The 18128-nt window shown below is 40.9% G+C and overlaps 1 protein-coding gene across 1 annotated transcript in view; it reads left to right on the top strand.

Moving 5' to 3' along the window:
- CLASP1 (cytoplasmic linker associated protein 1) overlaps positions 1-18128 on the top strand; it is a 252409-nt gene that overhangs the window by 170999 nt on the left and 63282 nt on the right. Inside the window, exons 25-30 of the mRNA XM_054969847.1 lie at positions 1764-1787; positions 6717-6961; positions 8157-8220; positions 8984-9147; positions 9962-10040; positions 10279-10422. Of these exons, the coding sequence (XP_054825822.1) occupies positions 1764-1787; positions 6717-6961; positions 8157-8220; positions 8984-9147; positions 9962-10040; positions 10279-10422 (720 nt within the window). The remainder of the gene's footprint in view (positions 1-1763; positions 1788-6716; positions 6962-8156; positions 8221-8983; positions 9148-9961; positions 10041-10278; positions 10423-18128) is intronic.

The following is an 18128-nucleotide window of genomic DNA, read 5'->3' as shown; positions in this document are numbered from 1 at the left end:
TTCTCCACATAGTGAGATTGGAGTCTCATATTTGTTCTAGTTTCTGCAACAGACTGGAATAGAAGGAAAAATAAAACAATTGGGAAGATTGGACCCCAGGGTCCAAATCTATAGGCCCATGAATAAGGTGCCCTCAGCCACTCTCCATTGTTTTCTATGGGGGAAATATTTCCAAGGCTTTCCAGGGCAAAGAAACCTTAAACAAAGGTAACCTCTGGCCAAAAACCAGTCCCAAATGTAAGTCCCACTCCCAATGCAAGCTGAACCAACAAAGCCCAACAGAACCAAAGGGAACCAATGTAAAACTAAAGAACTCTAGTCTCAAATAACAGAATCCCAAATTGAAGCGAGGTGAAGACGAGGCTTGCCAGAATCTGGAGTCTAAAAGGCGGCCAGCAGTGGCTTGCAGCACCCTTTTGGAGCTCAGGCAGGAGTGGAGAAGTGGGATGGGAATCCACTCTGCCTGCTTCCTCCTGCCCACTCGCTTGCTGCGGCGCAAAGCTTGCCTCCACTTCACACTGCTGCCCTCTCTCGCGCAGTGGCTTCTGCTCTGTCCCCTGCTAGCATCGCTTCAGCTCCTCAGATCCAATCTGAGATTCTCCAGTGTTTTCCGGCATAGCTGGATTAAGCCAAATTAGCATAAATCTGGCTATTTTGTCAATTCATAAATACTGGATTGCACACCCCCACCTTTAGTTGCAGCCAGTCAAGGCTCCCCAGTAGATTTATCTGAAAGATTATTACATTTACAATTAATTTTAAAATATGCACTTAAAACCTCTTAAGAGTGCCCAAAAATGTAATGTGTGAAGTGGCCCTCAATTATTCAGTATGATCCTCTCTGCCATTAGTTTCTTTTTGCTGTTGGCTTTTTAGACACCCCTTTTACATTGTAGCGAGTTCCTGCCTTCTCCCCTCTCTTGCTGAAAATATGCTATCTAGCTGCCTTGTTCACAGAAGGAGCATTCTTTCCCACCGTATTTGTGGAATAGAGGCATTATTCCAAAAATATTTCATCCCACGGAACAAGATCTCAACCAAAATTCTACAAGTCAAGTTCTGTCTCCAGAAACCTGTTTATTTTTTAACCTCTTTCAAAAAAGCACACTGTGGACCGAAATAACAAATCTGAAATTGATGTGTCCAGCAAAATCTTGTTGCTCTACTGGTCACAGGGAAACATGGGAAAACTTGGAGATAGATTTCAGATGTGGAGGAGGGAAAGTGAGATACTTGCCTGTGAAAGAGGGACTTGGAAATGATTGTGTGTTTGACCAATTTTAGGCACAAAGAAATTAATTTATTAATTTGAGTTTAGTTATTTGAGGTCATATAGTATTATGCTAGTCTTGGATGTGACGTCTGCAGACCTGTCTTTGAATGTCACCCTCAGGAGAAAGAGTAGCTCAGAGACAGTACTGAGGAGGTTCTTCTTCCAAAACGTTATGGAAGTGTCGTTGTGCCACAAGATGGGGGGGAGAGAGCTGTCGGTGTTAGTGAAAACAGAATGCTAAACACATGTCTGTGCAAGAGCTCTCCCCAAAAGGGCATTGTTTGCAGCAGGAGAAGAAGAATAACCAGTCTGATGTCATGCTCTGCCATTTTAATTTTATGTTGCTTGAAGGAAAACTGGCTGAATTGTATTTTTAATTTGCTAAGGCACATCTGCTTGTATGTTTTTTGTTGCAAGAACAATCCCTGCATAAGCTTCTGACATAATTCTTTATGCTTTCTCCCACCCATCAATATTTTCCTGCATACAGCTCTTAGGAGACTCCAGGAGCAAGGTACTAGTGCTATCTTGACTTTCTTTCCTTTTTCATTTTCTTTCTTTTTTTAACTTTCCAAGTTTTTTACTTTCCTTGTTATAAATACATGAAAGCTCATGTCTGGAATTATATCATGCTGTATAAATGAATTTAAGAACAGTAATAGTCGGAGTGTTCTTTGTGCCTCTTAAAAATCAAAGTATTGAACCGAGAAACCACAAATTTTGCAGTGGACTAAGCAGGGCTTTTTTTCTGGGAAAAGAGGTGGTGGAACTCAGTGGGTTGCCCTCGGAGAAAACGCACGGTGCGGAGGGCAATCTAAACTCCCCTCTGTCTGGAGATCAGGGGGCGGGGCCACCAGCCATGTGACCATTTTCAAGAGGTTCCGGAACTCTGTTCCACCGCGTTCCTGCTGAAAAAAAGCCCTGGGACTAAGTATATGTGCTTTTACACTTTTTAAAGTGTAGGTTTTCAAACTTTTGATTTTTTAAATGGAATTTTTCTTTATTTAAACTATAAACAATAACATAAAAGCTATAGACAACAAACATAGAAGATAAAAAACAACATTCTAAAAAGAAGACACACTAACAGTACATAAGTGAAAAAAGAAAAAAAAAGAAACCCTTAAACTAAACTACAGATTGAGTTCCAATTTTCTCTGCCACAAATATAGATCATTTTCAGAGTCTCACTTATTCTAAGTTGCACATAAGAGTCCTCTTTTTTCTATTGTTCATGATTCTTAATCCATAAATCAGATGTCATCAAGTCCTTGTTATCCATTTCATGTAAAAAGTCTGTAAACGGTTTCCATTCAGTCAAAAATGTAACTAATGTCTTTTTGCTAATCAGTAAAGTTAGTTTTGCCATTGATGCAACCTCCAACACTTTTATCCACCATTCCTCCACTGTAGGCAATGTTGGAGTTTTCCACTTCTGTGCATATAGTGCTCTTGCTGCCATAATCAAATATAAAAAAGTTCCAAAGCTTCTTTCCAACTGGCTGCCCATTATTCCCAACAAAAAATCTCTGGTTTCAACTGGATTTTAATCTTCAAAATCTTCTGAATCTATGATTGTATCTGCAACCAGATACTCTTTGCTTTCTTACTATTTAGATTTTTTGACAAGTTATGAAGAGGCAGAAGAGAATGAAGGATAGAAAACAAAAGAAAATTGACACTAGATGACTGATAATATTATAGGGTCAAGGAAATATAAGATGGCTACAGCACTGTTCTAGGCACTAAAGTCCTGTGCCCTCATCACCAGTCTTTGTCTAGATAAAATCTAACCACCCTTTCCTGCCCTTTTTCTCTTCTATGAGGACTAGAGTATTATTATTTTTTTAAAGTTTGAGTAACCGATTCCAGAGTTTGTCTTTCCTTACAGCAATTGTGCCCTGATTTTTTTTTAAAAAAATAACCTTTAAATAAAAGCTTGGATAAACAGAAATGTTTTTGCCTGGCACCTAAAAGAAAGTAGCATAGCTACCAGCCAAGCCTCAAGGGGAAAGACATTCTACATGTGAGGTGCCACCACTGAAAAAGCTCTGTCTCTGGTTATCACTTGTCCTACCTCTGATGGCAGGGACACAAAGAGCAGAGCTTGTGGGGAGGACATTAACGAGCAGACAAGACAGAATGGAAATACATAGTGATTCTTTGATGTTGCACAACAGTTCATTTCTAGGCTTTATTTTATAGCATGGTAATTTATCAACAACTATCCAATGTTTACTTTATGTGATAATCTTGATGATGCCCCAAAAGAGCTGCTGTAGCACAGCAATTAAGTAGTTTGGCTGCAAATCAACACTTTGCTGGTTTGAATCCCACTATAGCCATGAACTCAGTAGATGGCTTTGGGTAAGTCACTCCTCTCAGCCCGAGCTCCCCACCTGTATTGTGGGGATAATAATAGCACTAACTTGTTCACCACTCTGAGTGGGGCACTAATCTGTCTAGAAGAGTAGAATATAAGAGCAGTTGTTTGTTGTTGTTGTTAATAATAATAATAATAAGAAGAAGTAAAAATTATGAGGAATATCAAAGTAGTTTGGGTCTTAGACATACTAGAACCATTACATTTTTCCTGAAAGCCAAACATAAAAAAGGTTAATACTAGGGGTATGTTCAGAAAAAAAATTGTTATAATTTCAGATCTGAGATTCGGGGAGGGGGAACGCTTGATTGCTGGTTTTCAGGTAGGACATTACCAATTCAGGATTCAAGTCTGAGTGTTTTTTAGGTTCCATATTTTCAGGACATTCATTTTCAATGGGGAATGTATTTGAGGGCTGGGCCAGCTGTTTTTAAAGATAATAGCACCAGATTTGCACAGAACATAGTTCTCTGCCTAATCTAAAGATCTCCGAAGTTTCAAGCAGAGTGATGAACCAGGATTTTACAGACCCCTCCCCAATGTAGGTGCCTTTCATCACAGACACACTTCTTTCTACTGATTCCTGGCGCGGTGAGGGGGGGGGGGGCAAGTGGCAGCCTAGCAGGAGAGTGTCAGCCAGCAGCAATTAAAAATGATTCTCTTTCCACTTAAAACTCTTTGTTTGCCATACTGCATTGTTGTGGTCTGTTTGTTTCCTTTTACAAAATGGAGAAGTACAACTGCAGCTCTGCCATTATTTCCTGTGGGCAACCTTTTCAAGGGGAGGCTTGAGTGGCTGTTTTTCAACCAAATGACACCAAAATTGCAGCAGAGGTAGTACTACCTGTCCACTAAAGAATCAAGTTTCAAGCAAATTAGACCTAGGGATCCAATTCTGTGTCCCCTGAACAAAGTGCCCCAGCTATCATACTTTCAAAGAAAAAAAGGGCTGTGCTTTCACAAAGGAGGGAGAGAAGGGGAAGGAGTGAGCCAGAACTGCAGCTGCACCTGGCTTGTGCAAGTCAGGAGTAGAGGTGGGCACGAACAGGAAAAAAATCAAACACAATGTTCGTTGTTCATTGCCATCCACGAACAGGGAATCATAAACAGCCACGAACATGACCTTGTTCACGAACATGTTCATGGTTGGCTGTTCGTGGGAGGGAGGGGAGAGACTTGGAAGGGAAGAAAGTTCCCTGCGCCGTTTGCAAACGGCGTGGAGAACCTTCTTTCCAAGTCTCCCTCCTTCCAGCTGGCTGGAGGGAGGGAGTGGAGACTCTGAAGGGAAGAAGGTTCCCCATACCATTTGCAAATGGCGTGGGGAACCTCCTTCCTTTCAAAGTCTCCCTCCTTCCAGCTGGCTCAAGGGAGGGGGGGAGACTCAGAAGGGAAGAAGGTTCCCTGCGCCCTTTGCAAACGGCATGGAGAACCTCCTTCCCTTCAAAGTCTCCCTCCTTCCAGCCAGCTGGAGGGAGGGGGGGAGACTGAAGGGAAGAAGGTTCCCTGCACCCTTTGCAAACGGCGTGGGGAACCTCCTTCCCTTCAAAGTCTCCCTCCTTCCAGCTGGCTGGAGGGAGGGAGGGGAGACTCTGAAGGGAAGAAGGTTCCCTGCACCCTTTGCAAACGGCATGGGGAACTTCCTTCCATTCAAAGTCTCCCTCCTTCCAGCTGGCTAGAGGGAGGGGGGAGACTCTGAAGGGAAGAAGGTCCCCCACGAGGGAGGGAGGGGAGACTCTGAAGGGAAGAAGGTTCCCTGCGCCCTTTGCAAACGGCATGGGGAACCTCCTTCCATTCAAAGTCTCCCTCCTTCCAGCCAGCTGGAGGGAGGAGCGGGAGACTTTGTCAGGAAACCCCTGACAAGCGACTGAGTCGGGGGTGAAGTACCCCTCTCCCAGCTGCTGTGCAGCAGCAGGGAGAAGGGCATTTCATCCTGGCAGGCTGCAGTCAGCTGCTTGTCAGAGTTCCCTGACAAGCAGCTGAGTGGGGAATTAAAGTGTCCCTCTTCCTGCGCTGCGCAGCAGCAGGGAGAGAGAAATTTAAACCCCAGCAGGCTGCAATCAGCCCTTATCAGGGTTTTCCCTGACAAGCAGCTGAGTCCAGATGAAGTGCCCCTGGGCTTAGATTGGGGTTTCCAGGGCAACAGGAGTTCAGAAAGTCCGTGCCTACTGTTGCCAAAGGAATTGACTGAAAGGCGCCAGACTGTCTGGCTTGACTAACGGCAGATGAACACCACGAACAGAACTTGGAATGAACACATGTTCGTCAGGAATGGGGCCTCACGAACAGCTGATCTGGCTGTTCGTGGCTTTTTTTTGTCAGTATTGCTCTTCGTGCCAACCTCTAGTCAGGAGCTGCTCTCCCCAGGCCACTGTCTGGAAAATTCAGCAAATCAAAGAAAAACAAGATGCCTGTTGCTGCTGCTTTTGCTGCTGCTAGTAAGCACCCGAACACAAAAAACTCCATGGATTTTTCAAGGGGATGTTTTTCATAATGCCTGAGAATCCCAGATTTTTGTAACCGACTTGAAACAGCAATTTTCATGTGTATTTTCTCTACAGGAATTCTGGAATGCACACCCCTAGTAAATATTCTAATGAAGATTGTAAAAGACTTTCAGTTCATGCTTGTGTTGGCAAAGTTGAATGCTCTTCTTTGGATTTGAGCTTGGCAATCTTTTCAGTAGTGCCAACACTATAAAGTGCTCACCTCTCCCACTTGTATGACTGCATTAACTTTATTATTTATGATGTAATTACTTAAGAATCCGTTTTAACATAAATGAATTATTTAATGGAATTATCTCATTTGCAGATTGTACAGTAAAGAAATAGCAGTTTTCAGTCAAAGCAATATGCTCTTCCATTAGGCTTTGTCTGATGTAGCTATTCATTTATCTGGTCCATTTAGAGCCTGTGTCAGTCTTCAGTGAGGACCCTGATATACTTCAGTTGTGAAACTCTCATGTCGTAATGTCCATTGTGTTTCTTGGTCAGTATGTAGCTTTTGCATCAATTAAATCATGTAAAATTATTAAGTTCCGGGTTTATTTTCTTTCCCCAGAAAAAGCCAGTGAGACGAAGATATGAGCCGTATGGGATGTATTCTGATGATGATGCAAACAGTGATGCCTCGAGTGCTTGTTCAGAACGTTCTTATGGGTCCAGAAATGGAGGAATCCCACACTACCTACGACAGACAGAGGATGTGGCCGAGGTCTTAAACCACTGTGCTAGTTCCAACTGGTCTGAGCGGAAAGAGGGGCTAATAGGCCTGCAGAACTTGCTAAAGAGCCAGAGGACATTGAGGTGATTGTTTTAATATAGTTAGGAGAGAAATAATCTAAGGGTGGGGAAGCTAATGAAGGTTTGTAGTTTTAAAATTGACCAGGTAGTGAGTTTTGGCTTAATTTGTTGAGTGTGGTTTTCTTGATCCGCCTGGATTATTTTGCTACTCGTTCCTGGAATTACATAAACCAAATTATAATCCAGGTCATCTGTCATGTGTATTAAAGTGGGCTGGGAAGAAATGGGATTTCCAATGGGACTCCTCAGATCTGTGTTTCTAGGACTTCTGTTAGCTGTGTAACTATAGTCAAGCAATCTAGGATGGGGAATAGAATGAGCTAGTGGAAACAGGCCTTCTGTATTATTTATATGATTATGATGCTTAGGTGTTTGAGGAATTTCCATGTCTATAGAGACTTTCAGTATAAAATAAGTAGTACAGAAAAACTGTACCTTATATTCATGAAAACAGTAAGCAAGTTTCTGATTGAAGTTCTTTCAGTGAAGCTTGAAAGGTAAGAGAACAAAAAATTGTATTTTGTAAGTTAGGGTTGTAAATCTTGAGGATGTTGCACAGTTGTCTACATTAACCAATCAGATCATTTAATTGAGAAAAAAAGATTTTTTTGTTGGACAACTCGCTTGACAAACATTATTTTCGGTAGCTCAGTAATAGCAACTCAGGTAGTGGCTGGTTATAGGTAGAGGAGTATGCAAGGCACAGGAAGGCTTCCAGCAAGGCAGTGGGCTTCACCCCGTTTTCAACCCATATATAAAATTAGCACAAATCAAATGTGTCTTTTTTGCTATTTTTGAGGGGAAATCAGTTAAGCAATGTCTAAACAGAGTCAGTTTCAGATAGGTTACGTGACAGTGTATCTGAATACAGTGCAATACAGTTTGTGCTCACTGGCGTAGTGGAATAATGTTTTAATGTTTTTATAATGTTTTTAATCTTTATCGTATGTTGTTACACTGTATGTTGCTACACTGCCCTGAGACTGTCTGACAGGGAGGGCGGTCTAGAAGTGTAATATGATAATAATAATAATAATAATAAATAATAAAAATAATAATAATAGGAAGAGATGTCATATTTTAATAATTGTGTTTGTTGGCATTGCAAGCATTGTGGCTGCACAAAAGATTTCCTTCCCATATTTTCCATATATCATACGTCCTTTCTAAAGTAATCTCTTTTTTGTGTGTGTTTCAGCCGAGTGGAATTGAAAAGGCTATGTGAAATATTCACACGCATGTTTGCAGACCCTCACAGCAAGGTAAAACCTTAAACATATCTTTAAGATACACTTTTAACAAAATTTGATAGTACTATATTATTATACTGTTATTAAAACTTTCTTTCTCTCAGTGCCTTGATGGCTTATTTATGTTTTGAGGTAGATTTTGCTTTGGGTGAACTATTTATTCCTAGAGTTTCTTAGTGAAAGAAGATGGATTATAAATTTAGTCAGTCAATCAATAACTCTACTGCAAACAAGGCCAGGATATTTTAGTAGTAGTTGTTAAGTAGTGGTTCAGTACTTATAGTCAGTGATAAATAGGGAAGTTCCTTAAATGAGTATTATGCAAACAGAACATTATCTAAGGTAGAAAAGATATATTCCTAGTATGTAACAATGTGGTGTGTTGAAAGATGGTTCAGTATGAGTGAGGAAATATGCATGAGTGAGGAAATATGCAAGTTTTTTTTTTAAAAAAAATTTAACCACTGTGGTGTGTGGGTGGGTGGTATCCTAGAGGAGTTACTTTCAATTATTTGTGTTTATGTACTAATGAATGGTTTGTTTTGTTGCATGGCCTGCTTTGCGGTGGAATTCACAACAGAGAGTAAGTGTATTCTCCTTCCTCCTCCCCGGCCTCACCTCTTTTATCTATTTAGTATGGAAATTTACAGTTCTAACGTGGGCTCTAAAAACATACTTATTTAAGTAGATTTCAGAAACCTTTTCCTTTAATCATTTATACATCATCTTTGAACCATCTTCTCCCCCTGCCCTTTGATCTCTGTACCATTTACAGGTTTTCAGCATGTTTCTTGAAACCCTGGTAGACTTCATAATTATTCACAAGGATGATTTGCAAGACTGGCTTTTTGTCCTCCTGACACAGTTACTCAAGAAGATGGGAGCTGACTTGTTGGGATCAGTACAGGCAAAAGTGCAGAAAGCTCTGGATGTAACAAGGTAGACTGCCTATGAACAGCAACAGATGATTTGCACACTTATTCACCTAAAATGGTGATTTTAAATTTCACCCAATCTAAAAGTTGGTTTTGGGCTTTCAACAGTTAAGATTATGGATGAGATACCACAGAGGATTAAGGGGGACAGGGCGATTTTCAGTGATTTTTCCCCCCTCCCATTCAGAGCTCTGACTTCCCTTCCCCTGGCTGTCTTTGGTCTTCCAGGACCAGCATTTTGAGAAAGGTCCACTCCACAGATGGAAATCCATTTCATCAGCAGAAATGTTCTGCAGGATCAAAGCCTATGATTCTAATCTCTTTAGGAGTCATGCCAGTTTTTCATCAGCCAATAGCTAGGATATTTGCTGAGATTGCATAGTTCAATAGATGCTGTTCATGTCACTTTCTTCCTTTCAAGAAGTTACATAAAAGTACCACTGAAGCAATAAAGCATTACCTGTATCTGTGCATAGTGGACTGTGTTCTGCATGTACATATGTTCAAACGAGTGTATATTTATTTTACAGATTTATGCTCTGCTTTTCAGCCCATTTGGTTCCCAAAGCAGTTTACAATTCAAACCCATAGCAACATGCAATTCAGAGTAATTTGCAGAAGACTCTAAAGGGGTGCTACAGTTGTGCTTTCAGAGAGTAGGAAATCCTAACCTGTTTGGGAGAGAGAGAGAGTTCTTCATTACTTGATGTACTGGAAATAGGGAAGAGGTTGATTATGTACTGTATCTATATGTGAAGTTGTGTGTAAATCCTGTAAATAGTAATAAAATATGTTATTTTTTTCTTTTCCTCCCATAGGGATTCTTTTCCATTTGACCAGCAGTTTAATATCCTAATGAGGTTTATTGTAGATCAAACCCAAACGCCAAATCTTAAGGTGAGGAAAGTCTTTGTTCTGAAGCATAAGCAGTTCTCAGATCACAAAAGGCACTACAGTAATTGATTTTTTTTAAATGGGGTATGTGCTTTTGTTCTGATGCTTATTTTAAGGACATTCAGAAAATCTGCTGATGACTTTCCTATAGCAAGCATTGATTCATAAGCTACTGTATGTGAGAGTGAGAAAGATTTTATATCGTTATTCCTTAGTTACGCAAGTATTCTGCTTGTTTTAGGTAAAAGTGGCAATCCTCAAGTACATTGAATCCTTGGCCAGACAGATGGACCCAGCAGATTTTGTGAACTCCAGCGAGGCAAAACTTGCTGTTTCTAGAATTATCACTTGGACAACAGAACCAAAGAGCTCAGATGTGAGAAAGGTAAGTTTTAGCAATAAGATGGGATAACAGGTGGATAAGGTTTTTCCCCCCATATTTTCATTGTAAACTAGCTTCAAAGACCATTCTGAAAATGTGGAAAAAGTACATCTTTACTATGTGTATCATATAAACAGGTGTGGCTTAGGCCAGTTTCAGTTTTCATCAGCTAAAAAACTGCCTGATTCTGTAACTGATAAACCCAATGGAAATGAAAACTATACTCAGAAAATACCATTTCTGAGATCTGAGCTTCCAGTAGGAAAAAAGGATCTGTAGATACCATGAATAACACTATAGTTAGAACAAAAACAGGAACTAGAACTAGAACAGGAACTAGAAACATGTTTTCCAAAATTGGGAGAGAGTTTATTGCTTTGTAAATATTTGATTTGTACTATTAATCTAGAAATAATAATTAGTTTCAAGGGACAATTTTTTTTTTTTGCAAATGTCTAATGCTTTTTGGTAAATACCTGCTTTGCATTATTACAATACTGTGCTTACCACTTTCTTGAAGCAAGGCATCTTATGTACCCAGGAATATACCAATATTAGTAGGTTTATTCTGGAGAAAATAATTAGGTGCTTTTTTTCTTATGCTTTTGCACTCAAACTAAAGACTCTCCATACATTCTATAGACTGAGGGCTTTTGTATTAATCTATGGGAAAGCATCTGGAGTGTGTATGTGCATGCTCATGTGAGCGCACATGAGAGAGATTTAAAAGAACAGTTCATAACCTATCTACTTAAGCCTTGAAGATTGTCCAGAAGCTATAGTTGGTCAGAATGTTATGCCAGAATGCTGTCTGGAGTGGGTCAAATGCACCATATCACCCCAGTCTTGTTCCATCTCTGTTGGCTCCCAGTTTGCTTCCAGGCCCAGTTCAAGGTGCTAGTCTTGATAAAGCCCTTTGGCTTGGGATCAGCATACCTTGAGGACCACCTTCTCTCATATGAACCTCCCTGTTCACTCTGGTCATCTTCAGAGGCCCAATTTTGTGTGTCTCCTGCCATCTTAGGCTAGATGTGGGGCAACCCAAGAAAAGGCCTTTTCAGTCATGATGCCAAAACTTTGGAATCCCCTCCCCAGGGAGACACATCTGTCCCCTTCTATTGCTGTCTTTTGCCAGCAGATGAAGACTTTTTGTTTTGTTTGGCAATAAGTTTTATTGGTCCTCCTCCCTGTTCTTTGCATTGGGTGTTTGTGTGTGTTTATACTGAGTGATTTTAATATTACTTTTAATGTTGTTTTACATTTAAATTGTTTTTAAAAGTTGTTTTAAATTTTAAAAAATGCTTTCAAGACCCTACATGGGTAGCAAGGTAGCATATAAATGCTTTAAATAAATAAGTATACAGTGAAAGGGACAGATTTCACCTCAAGTTTCCTTGTGTCCAGGAGGGAACATTTTTTGCTGATTCCTCCCTCTCACAGCAGTGCTCTGACTTCCCCATCCCCCAAGAATAACAATTTAGGGGGCACTTTGGACTGAGGGGAGAAGGCATGCTTCCTTCCATCAATGGAAACTATAGGCAGGATCCAAGCCTAAGCCCCAGACCAAGATTTTAAAAAGGAAAGTTATGGAATGAGAACTGGAAATGCCAGCCTATTCCCTGTGATGCTATGTACACCATCCCCAAATGTTTGTGCTGATTTATTTTTCTGTTTGATAGAGAGAAAATAAGATAGTGATTCTTGATGCAGCTGATTTGTTTGTGAAAAGAGAGAACAGTATAAATGTAATACAGTATATATAATACAGTATATATAACATGGCCCTGTAATGTGACACAGAGCTCTGCCTTTAGGTGTCCTCGTTGTTGCACACAAGGTAGAATCTTAGCAAGTCTTGTCAATAAGGTTTAAATATGGAGGGGGGGGGGGGAAACTGCCTATGGGCTTCAGAGAAGAAAAGATAAAAAGTGCTAACAAGCACACCAAAACTGATGAGATAGGCAATCAGTGAGAAAAACCAGTTACCAATGGGAAAATTACATTACCCAAACACACACTTCATAAAAGAGAAAAAAATAGAGTTAATTGTGAAATCCTGCCTCTTCCCCTAAGTGCTTGTTGAATTAAATCACTATAACGGTACTTCCAGTGAGCATCTGTGGGGGAGTTGCGTATTTTTCCTTCCCCACCCCCCTCCCCATTGTCCACAAAAGTATTTGGATAGTAAACATCGGCAGGGTAGGGGTGGGAGAACTGCCATAGACATGCACTTCTGTGGTCCCTGAATTTAGTGATCACAGAGAAGGCATTTCCAGGGCTTTAGTAATTCTTGACATCTGCCAAGTGTGGACGTCAGGGGACTTTTCTAGGGTTCTTGTGTGTGCATTTCTGTATTTATGGGTTTGCTAGAATTGACAAGTAAGATTTGAGTAAGATTCTTTAATATCAAATAAATGGTTTACAAATATTAAGTGGTTTACAAATATGGTGGGGAGAAGCAAGGATATGTGAAGAGGCAAAAAAGGATCTTGAGCAGTAAAATGGTTGATAAGATTTGGTGTAAGAGGAATTAGAAAGATGCACATTGTGGGAAAAGATCTTAACTTTTCACACATGCTGATGGGATGTTGATGTGATGTGAATTGGCTGAAACCACCGAAGGAAATATTCTTATAATCACAGTAGGGAACCTCAATGAAATATCATCTCAATGTGCCACAGCAATGAAATCAGCAAGTTCTGTCGTCCAGTGTAGACACAACACTCCCAGTTATTGTTATTATTTATTTGATTTATAGCCCTCCCTCCCTCCCTCAGGAGTGGCTTCACCACAGCTTCCTTAAGTGCCCCAGGAAAAACCCGAGAGCTCAAAGTTAAGTTAATAATAATCTTCAATGGGGCCCTCAGCGCATCCGCGCTGGCCTTTTCTAGCCACGAGATGCAGGGGTTCAGGGAGCATGTGGTAGGCCTCACCAGCCACAGGATCCTGTCAGCCTCGTCCTGGGAAACCAAACTGAAGCAATCCAGGGATGGACCAGAAGTTGGCCAAGGGGCCTCCAGTTCCCTTACTGTATCAACCATGGCCAGTAGGTCACAATGGAGGGACAAGATTTTATCTGCAAAAAAGCTTTCAAAGGCCTCACGGCTAATAACCGAATTTCTAATTTGGTCTCCCTGAGAAAGGGAGACCAAGGACCAAACTACTTGGAACAATTTTGCTGGGTGTGAGCTTGCAGATGCTATGGAGACAGTGTAGAAATCCTTCTTCGCCACCTTCACAGCCACCTCATAGGCTTTCATAAACACTCTATAAGATGATCTCGCCTCTTCATCCTGACTCCACCGCGACACTCACGCTAGCCATCTCAGCTCTCGCTTCATCTGACGTAGCTCCTCCGTATACCAGGGAGCCAGTCCAGTACAGGAACGGAGAGGGCAACAGGGGGCTATAACATCGAAGACTTCAGAGAGACAGTCGTGCTAGTCCCCCACCAGCTCATCTAACGAACTGCCAGGGGGCATCAGAGCCCACAGAACATTCTGGAAACCAGTTGGATCCATTAGTCTCTGCAGGTGAGCATAAATTAGCTCACCGTCTATGCAGGAGGGCACTGGTGCTCCCAGATGAGCCTTCAGGACAAAGTGGTCCGACCATGGCACCACTTCAATGATATCAAGGTCCACCTGAATCCCCATCCCAAAGATCAAATGTAGCATGTGGCCCACTTGATGCGTGAGAGCTGAAACAAATTGGGAGAGTCCCAGTGCCGCCATGGACTGTATGGATGAAGCAGAGTCAGCTGAAGTTGAATCCTGTGAAGATGGAGGTCCTGTATCTGGGTCAGGGGTTGTTGAGCTTGGGATATCCGGCTCCCCACCTTAAATGGGGCACTTTTGATGCCTGCGTTGAAGGTGAGGAGCCTGGGTATGATTCTCAATGCCTCCTTGTCAATGGTCTCATTGGCTGCCAGAACTGTGTTTTTCTATCTGCGGCAGGTCAGGCAACTTGCTCCCTACCTCTCCGCCCATGACCTAGCTACAGTGATCCATGCAACGGTCACCTCCAGATTGGACTACTGTAATTCACTCTACGCAGGGCTACCCTTGAAAATGACCCGTAAATTGCAACTGGTCCAGAATGCAGTTGTGCATGTCCTCATGGGAACCCCATTTAGGACACATATTTGACCTGTACTGCACCAGCTGCATTGACTCCCAGTTGAATTCCGGGTCAAGTTAAAGGTATTGGTGTTAACCTTTAAGGCCCTTAACGGACTGGGACCTGCATATCTTCGGGACCATCTCTCCCTGTATGTTCCCCGGAGGGTGTTGGTAGACCAACATCTGCTGGTGTTCCTTGGCCCCAAGGATGTTCACTTGGCCTCAGCTAGGGCCTTTTCGGTTCTGGCTCCAGCTTGGTGGAACGTTCTCCCAATTGAGACCTGGGCCCTGCAGGAATTATTACAGTTCTGCCAGGCCTGTAAAACAGAGATGTTCTGCCCGGCCTATGAGTGTGGCTGAGGAGCTGGCAAACTATCTTGCTCGCTGTTTCCCAAAGTATGGGTCGGGACCCACTGGTGGGTCGCGAGCGGATATTGGGTGGGCCCTGAAACTGATAGGGCGACAATCACAACACGTTGGCCGGGCCGTGTCATTCGGCCGGCAGCCGAATGGTTACTAATAATTTAATTTCTCGTGGCGTGGCGCGGAGTGTGATCGTTCGTCATGGGCGCGGGGTGGGGGCGGGGCAGCCGAAGGCGACTCATGAGCCCGAGCGTCAGTTGTCACTGTAGTATTCGTCGTCGCATATTGTGTGTTTATTATCTTCTTAAAACTAAATAATGGACAAGTGGTTGAAACGGATAGCAAAAAGTATGCCGCCAGCAGCAGATTGTGTACAGAGGGATAAAAAAATAGAAGATGTTATTTCGGATGATAAAAGTGACACTGAGCCTGACCTACTAGCTCCCTCTACAAGTTCACATGAAACAAAACGTCGAAAAGTTGTGAGAAAATATGATGTCGAATACCTGAAACTAGGATTCACGTGGAATCAAGATACGGTGGATCCACGCCCTCAATGCGTTATTTGCTGCGAAATATTGGCGAACGAAAGTATGTGTCCAAGTAAGTTGACACATCATATAGAAACGAAACATTCCCATTTAAAAAATAAGCCAGTGGATTTTTTTCAAAGAAAATTATTGGATATGAAATCTTCAAAGAATATTGTTTCACATTTCATAAATATTAATGAAAATGCTACTTATGCCTCATATCTTATTAGCTTAAGAATTGCCAGAGCAGGTAAACCTCATACCATTGGCGAGAATTTAGTGTTGCCATTGATTAAAGATGCTGTTGGAGTAATGTTTGGAGAAAAAGAAGTAAAGGAAATCGAACGTATACCACTTTCCAATAATACTGTTGCACGAAGAATTGACGAGATGTCCGAATGGGCAGAGGATGAGTTAATCCATAGAGTAGTTGGTAGTAAATATTTTACACTACAACTGGATGAGTCTACCGATGTGCAAAGCCTATCTCAGTTACATGTTTTCGTGCGTTATATATGGCAAAACAAGATATCTTTTTTTTTTTTTGAAAAAATTTTTATTGGGTTAGAATCCGTTATTTTTACATTTACATTCAATTTTCCCCAAATTTTTCATTTCTAACCCCCTCCCTTTCCCCCCCTTTTGTTGACTTCCAACAGTTTTCCAACCCTTTGTCCCTTTTCCCTTACTTCTATTAAATTTCTCTATCTAAAACAAATACATATTCTCCATTATACTAAGCAGTACATCCTTAACTACTTTTCTTATTGTATACCCAAACTGTAAGTCTTTGTTTCCATCTTGGATAAACAATTTATCCCATTTTCCAATTTTGAATATTTCTATATATCATAAACCTATATATCATAAACCATAAAAATCTTACACATTTAAATCAAACAATTTGACTTATTCTCTATGTATTACTCATTCTATCTTTTTATGGTAATTCTATATAACTCTCGTCACATAGTCAATCAATTTGACTCGTCTATACATTCAGTTTGGTGCATTATACAAATCTTATCAAAGAAAGAAAATATTGTTGATTACTCAATCCGTATATTTAATCCTTATCCTTAATTATTTTCTATCAATATTCTATTTATTAACCAATATATATCTATATATATATCAATCTGTTAATCTAACTGCTTATAAATTCACATTTATCTCTTCCCCCCCCCGGTAAAGTCACCCCCCTCTACATTTTATTATACTTCAGTAGTTCTCAAACTGCCACAGTTTTCCTCCCACCTCCCATTTCTTCTCCAGATATTGTTTCAGCTTCTCCCAATCTGTGTTAAACTGCCCTGAGTCCAGATTTCTCAGTTTTCTTGTCATCTTGTCCATTTCTGCCATGTACAGCAATTTGTAGGTCCAATCTTCAATAGTTGGCACTTCTTGTACTTTCCATTTTTGCGCATACAAAAGTCTAGCTGCTGCTGTCATATAAAATATCAACGTCCTATGATGGGCTGGAATTCCCTCCATTCCCAAGTTTAGTAGCAGGAGTTCTGGGTTCTTATTTATTTGAAATTGTAAAATTTCACTCATTTCTCTTATTATTTCCCCCCAGTACTGCCTAGCTACCTCACACGACCACCACATATGATAGAGGGAGCCCTCATGCTTCCTACATTTCCAGCATTTATTAGAAGTGTTCAAATTCCCTAGCGCAATCTTCTTTGGTGTCATGTACCAACGATAAATCATTTTATAGATATTCTCTTTAATATTTGTACATGTCGTTGTCTTCATTGTAGTCTTCCACAAGTATTCCCATGCCTCCATTGTTATCTCTTTGTTAAAATTTATAGCCCATTTCACCATTTGTGTTTTAACTGTCTCATCCTCAGTATACCATTTCAACAGTACTTGGTATACCTTGGATATTCTTTTCTTGTCCTCTTTAAGAAGGGTCTGCTCTAGTTCCGAATTCTCTATTCGTATATCTCCCTTTACAGAGTCCGAGTTATACAAATCTCTGATCTGTCTATACTGGAACCAGTCGTAATTCGGTGATAGTTCCTCTTGCGTCTTTATTCTAAGTTTAGATGCTTCTATTTTAGTTATTTCTTTATAAGTCAAACATTGTCTTTCGTTATCAACAGCTCTCGGGTCTATCACCTCATATGGAACCACCCACCAAGGAGTTCCTTCTTGTAGATAAATTCTGTACTTCTTCCAGATTGTGTATAGACTTCTCCGTACAAAATGGTGCAGGAACATCGAGTTGACCTTTACTTTGTCATGCCATAGGTATGCATGCCATCCAAATATTTTTTTATATCCCTCTAGGGCTAATAGTTTCTTGTTCTTTAATGTCATCCACTCTTTCAACCAAACTAGGCAGATTGCATCGTGGTGCAAAACAAGATATCTTGTTCTGCAAACCAATTATTCGTGAAACGGCTGAGTAAATTTTCAAAGAAATTGATTCTTATACAAAAGAAAAGGGTTTGGAATGGAAGAACTGTGTCGGCATATGCACTGACGGAGCTCGAGCTATGTGCGGCAAAAATAGCAGTGTGGTCACGAGGGTTCTTGAACGAAGTCCCAGTGCTTCGTGGACACACAGTAGCCTTCATAGAGAAGCACTGGTTTCAAAACCATTGCCTGATGATTTAAAAACAGTATTAAATACCGCTGTGAAAATTGTAAATTATATTAAAACAAGACCCTTACAAA

This window comes from Eublepharis macularius, chromosome 2, assembly GCF_028583425.1.
Source record: "Eublepharis macularius isolate TG4126 chromosome 2, MPM_Emac_v1.0, whole genome shotgun sequence".
Lineage (NCBI taxonomy): Eukaryota > Metazoa > Chordata > Lepidosauria > Squamata > Eublepharidae > Eublepharis > Eublepharis macularius.
The sequence above is the reverse complement of the archived record's forward strand: the minus strand, read 5'-3'. Positions and strand labels throughout refer to the sequence as shown.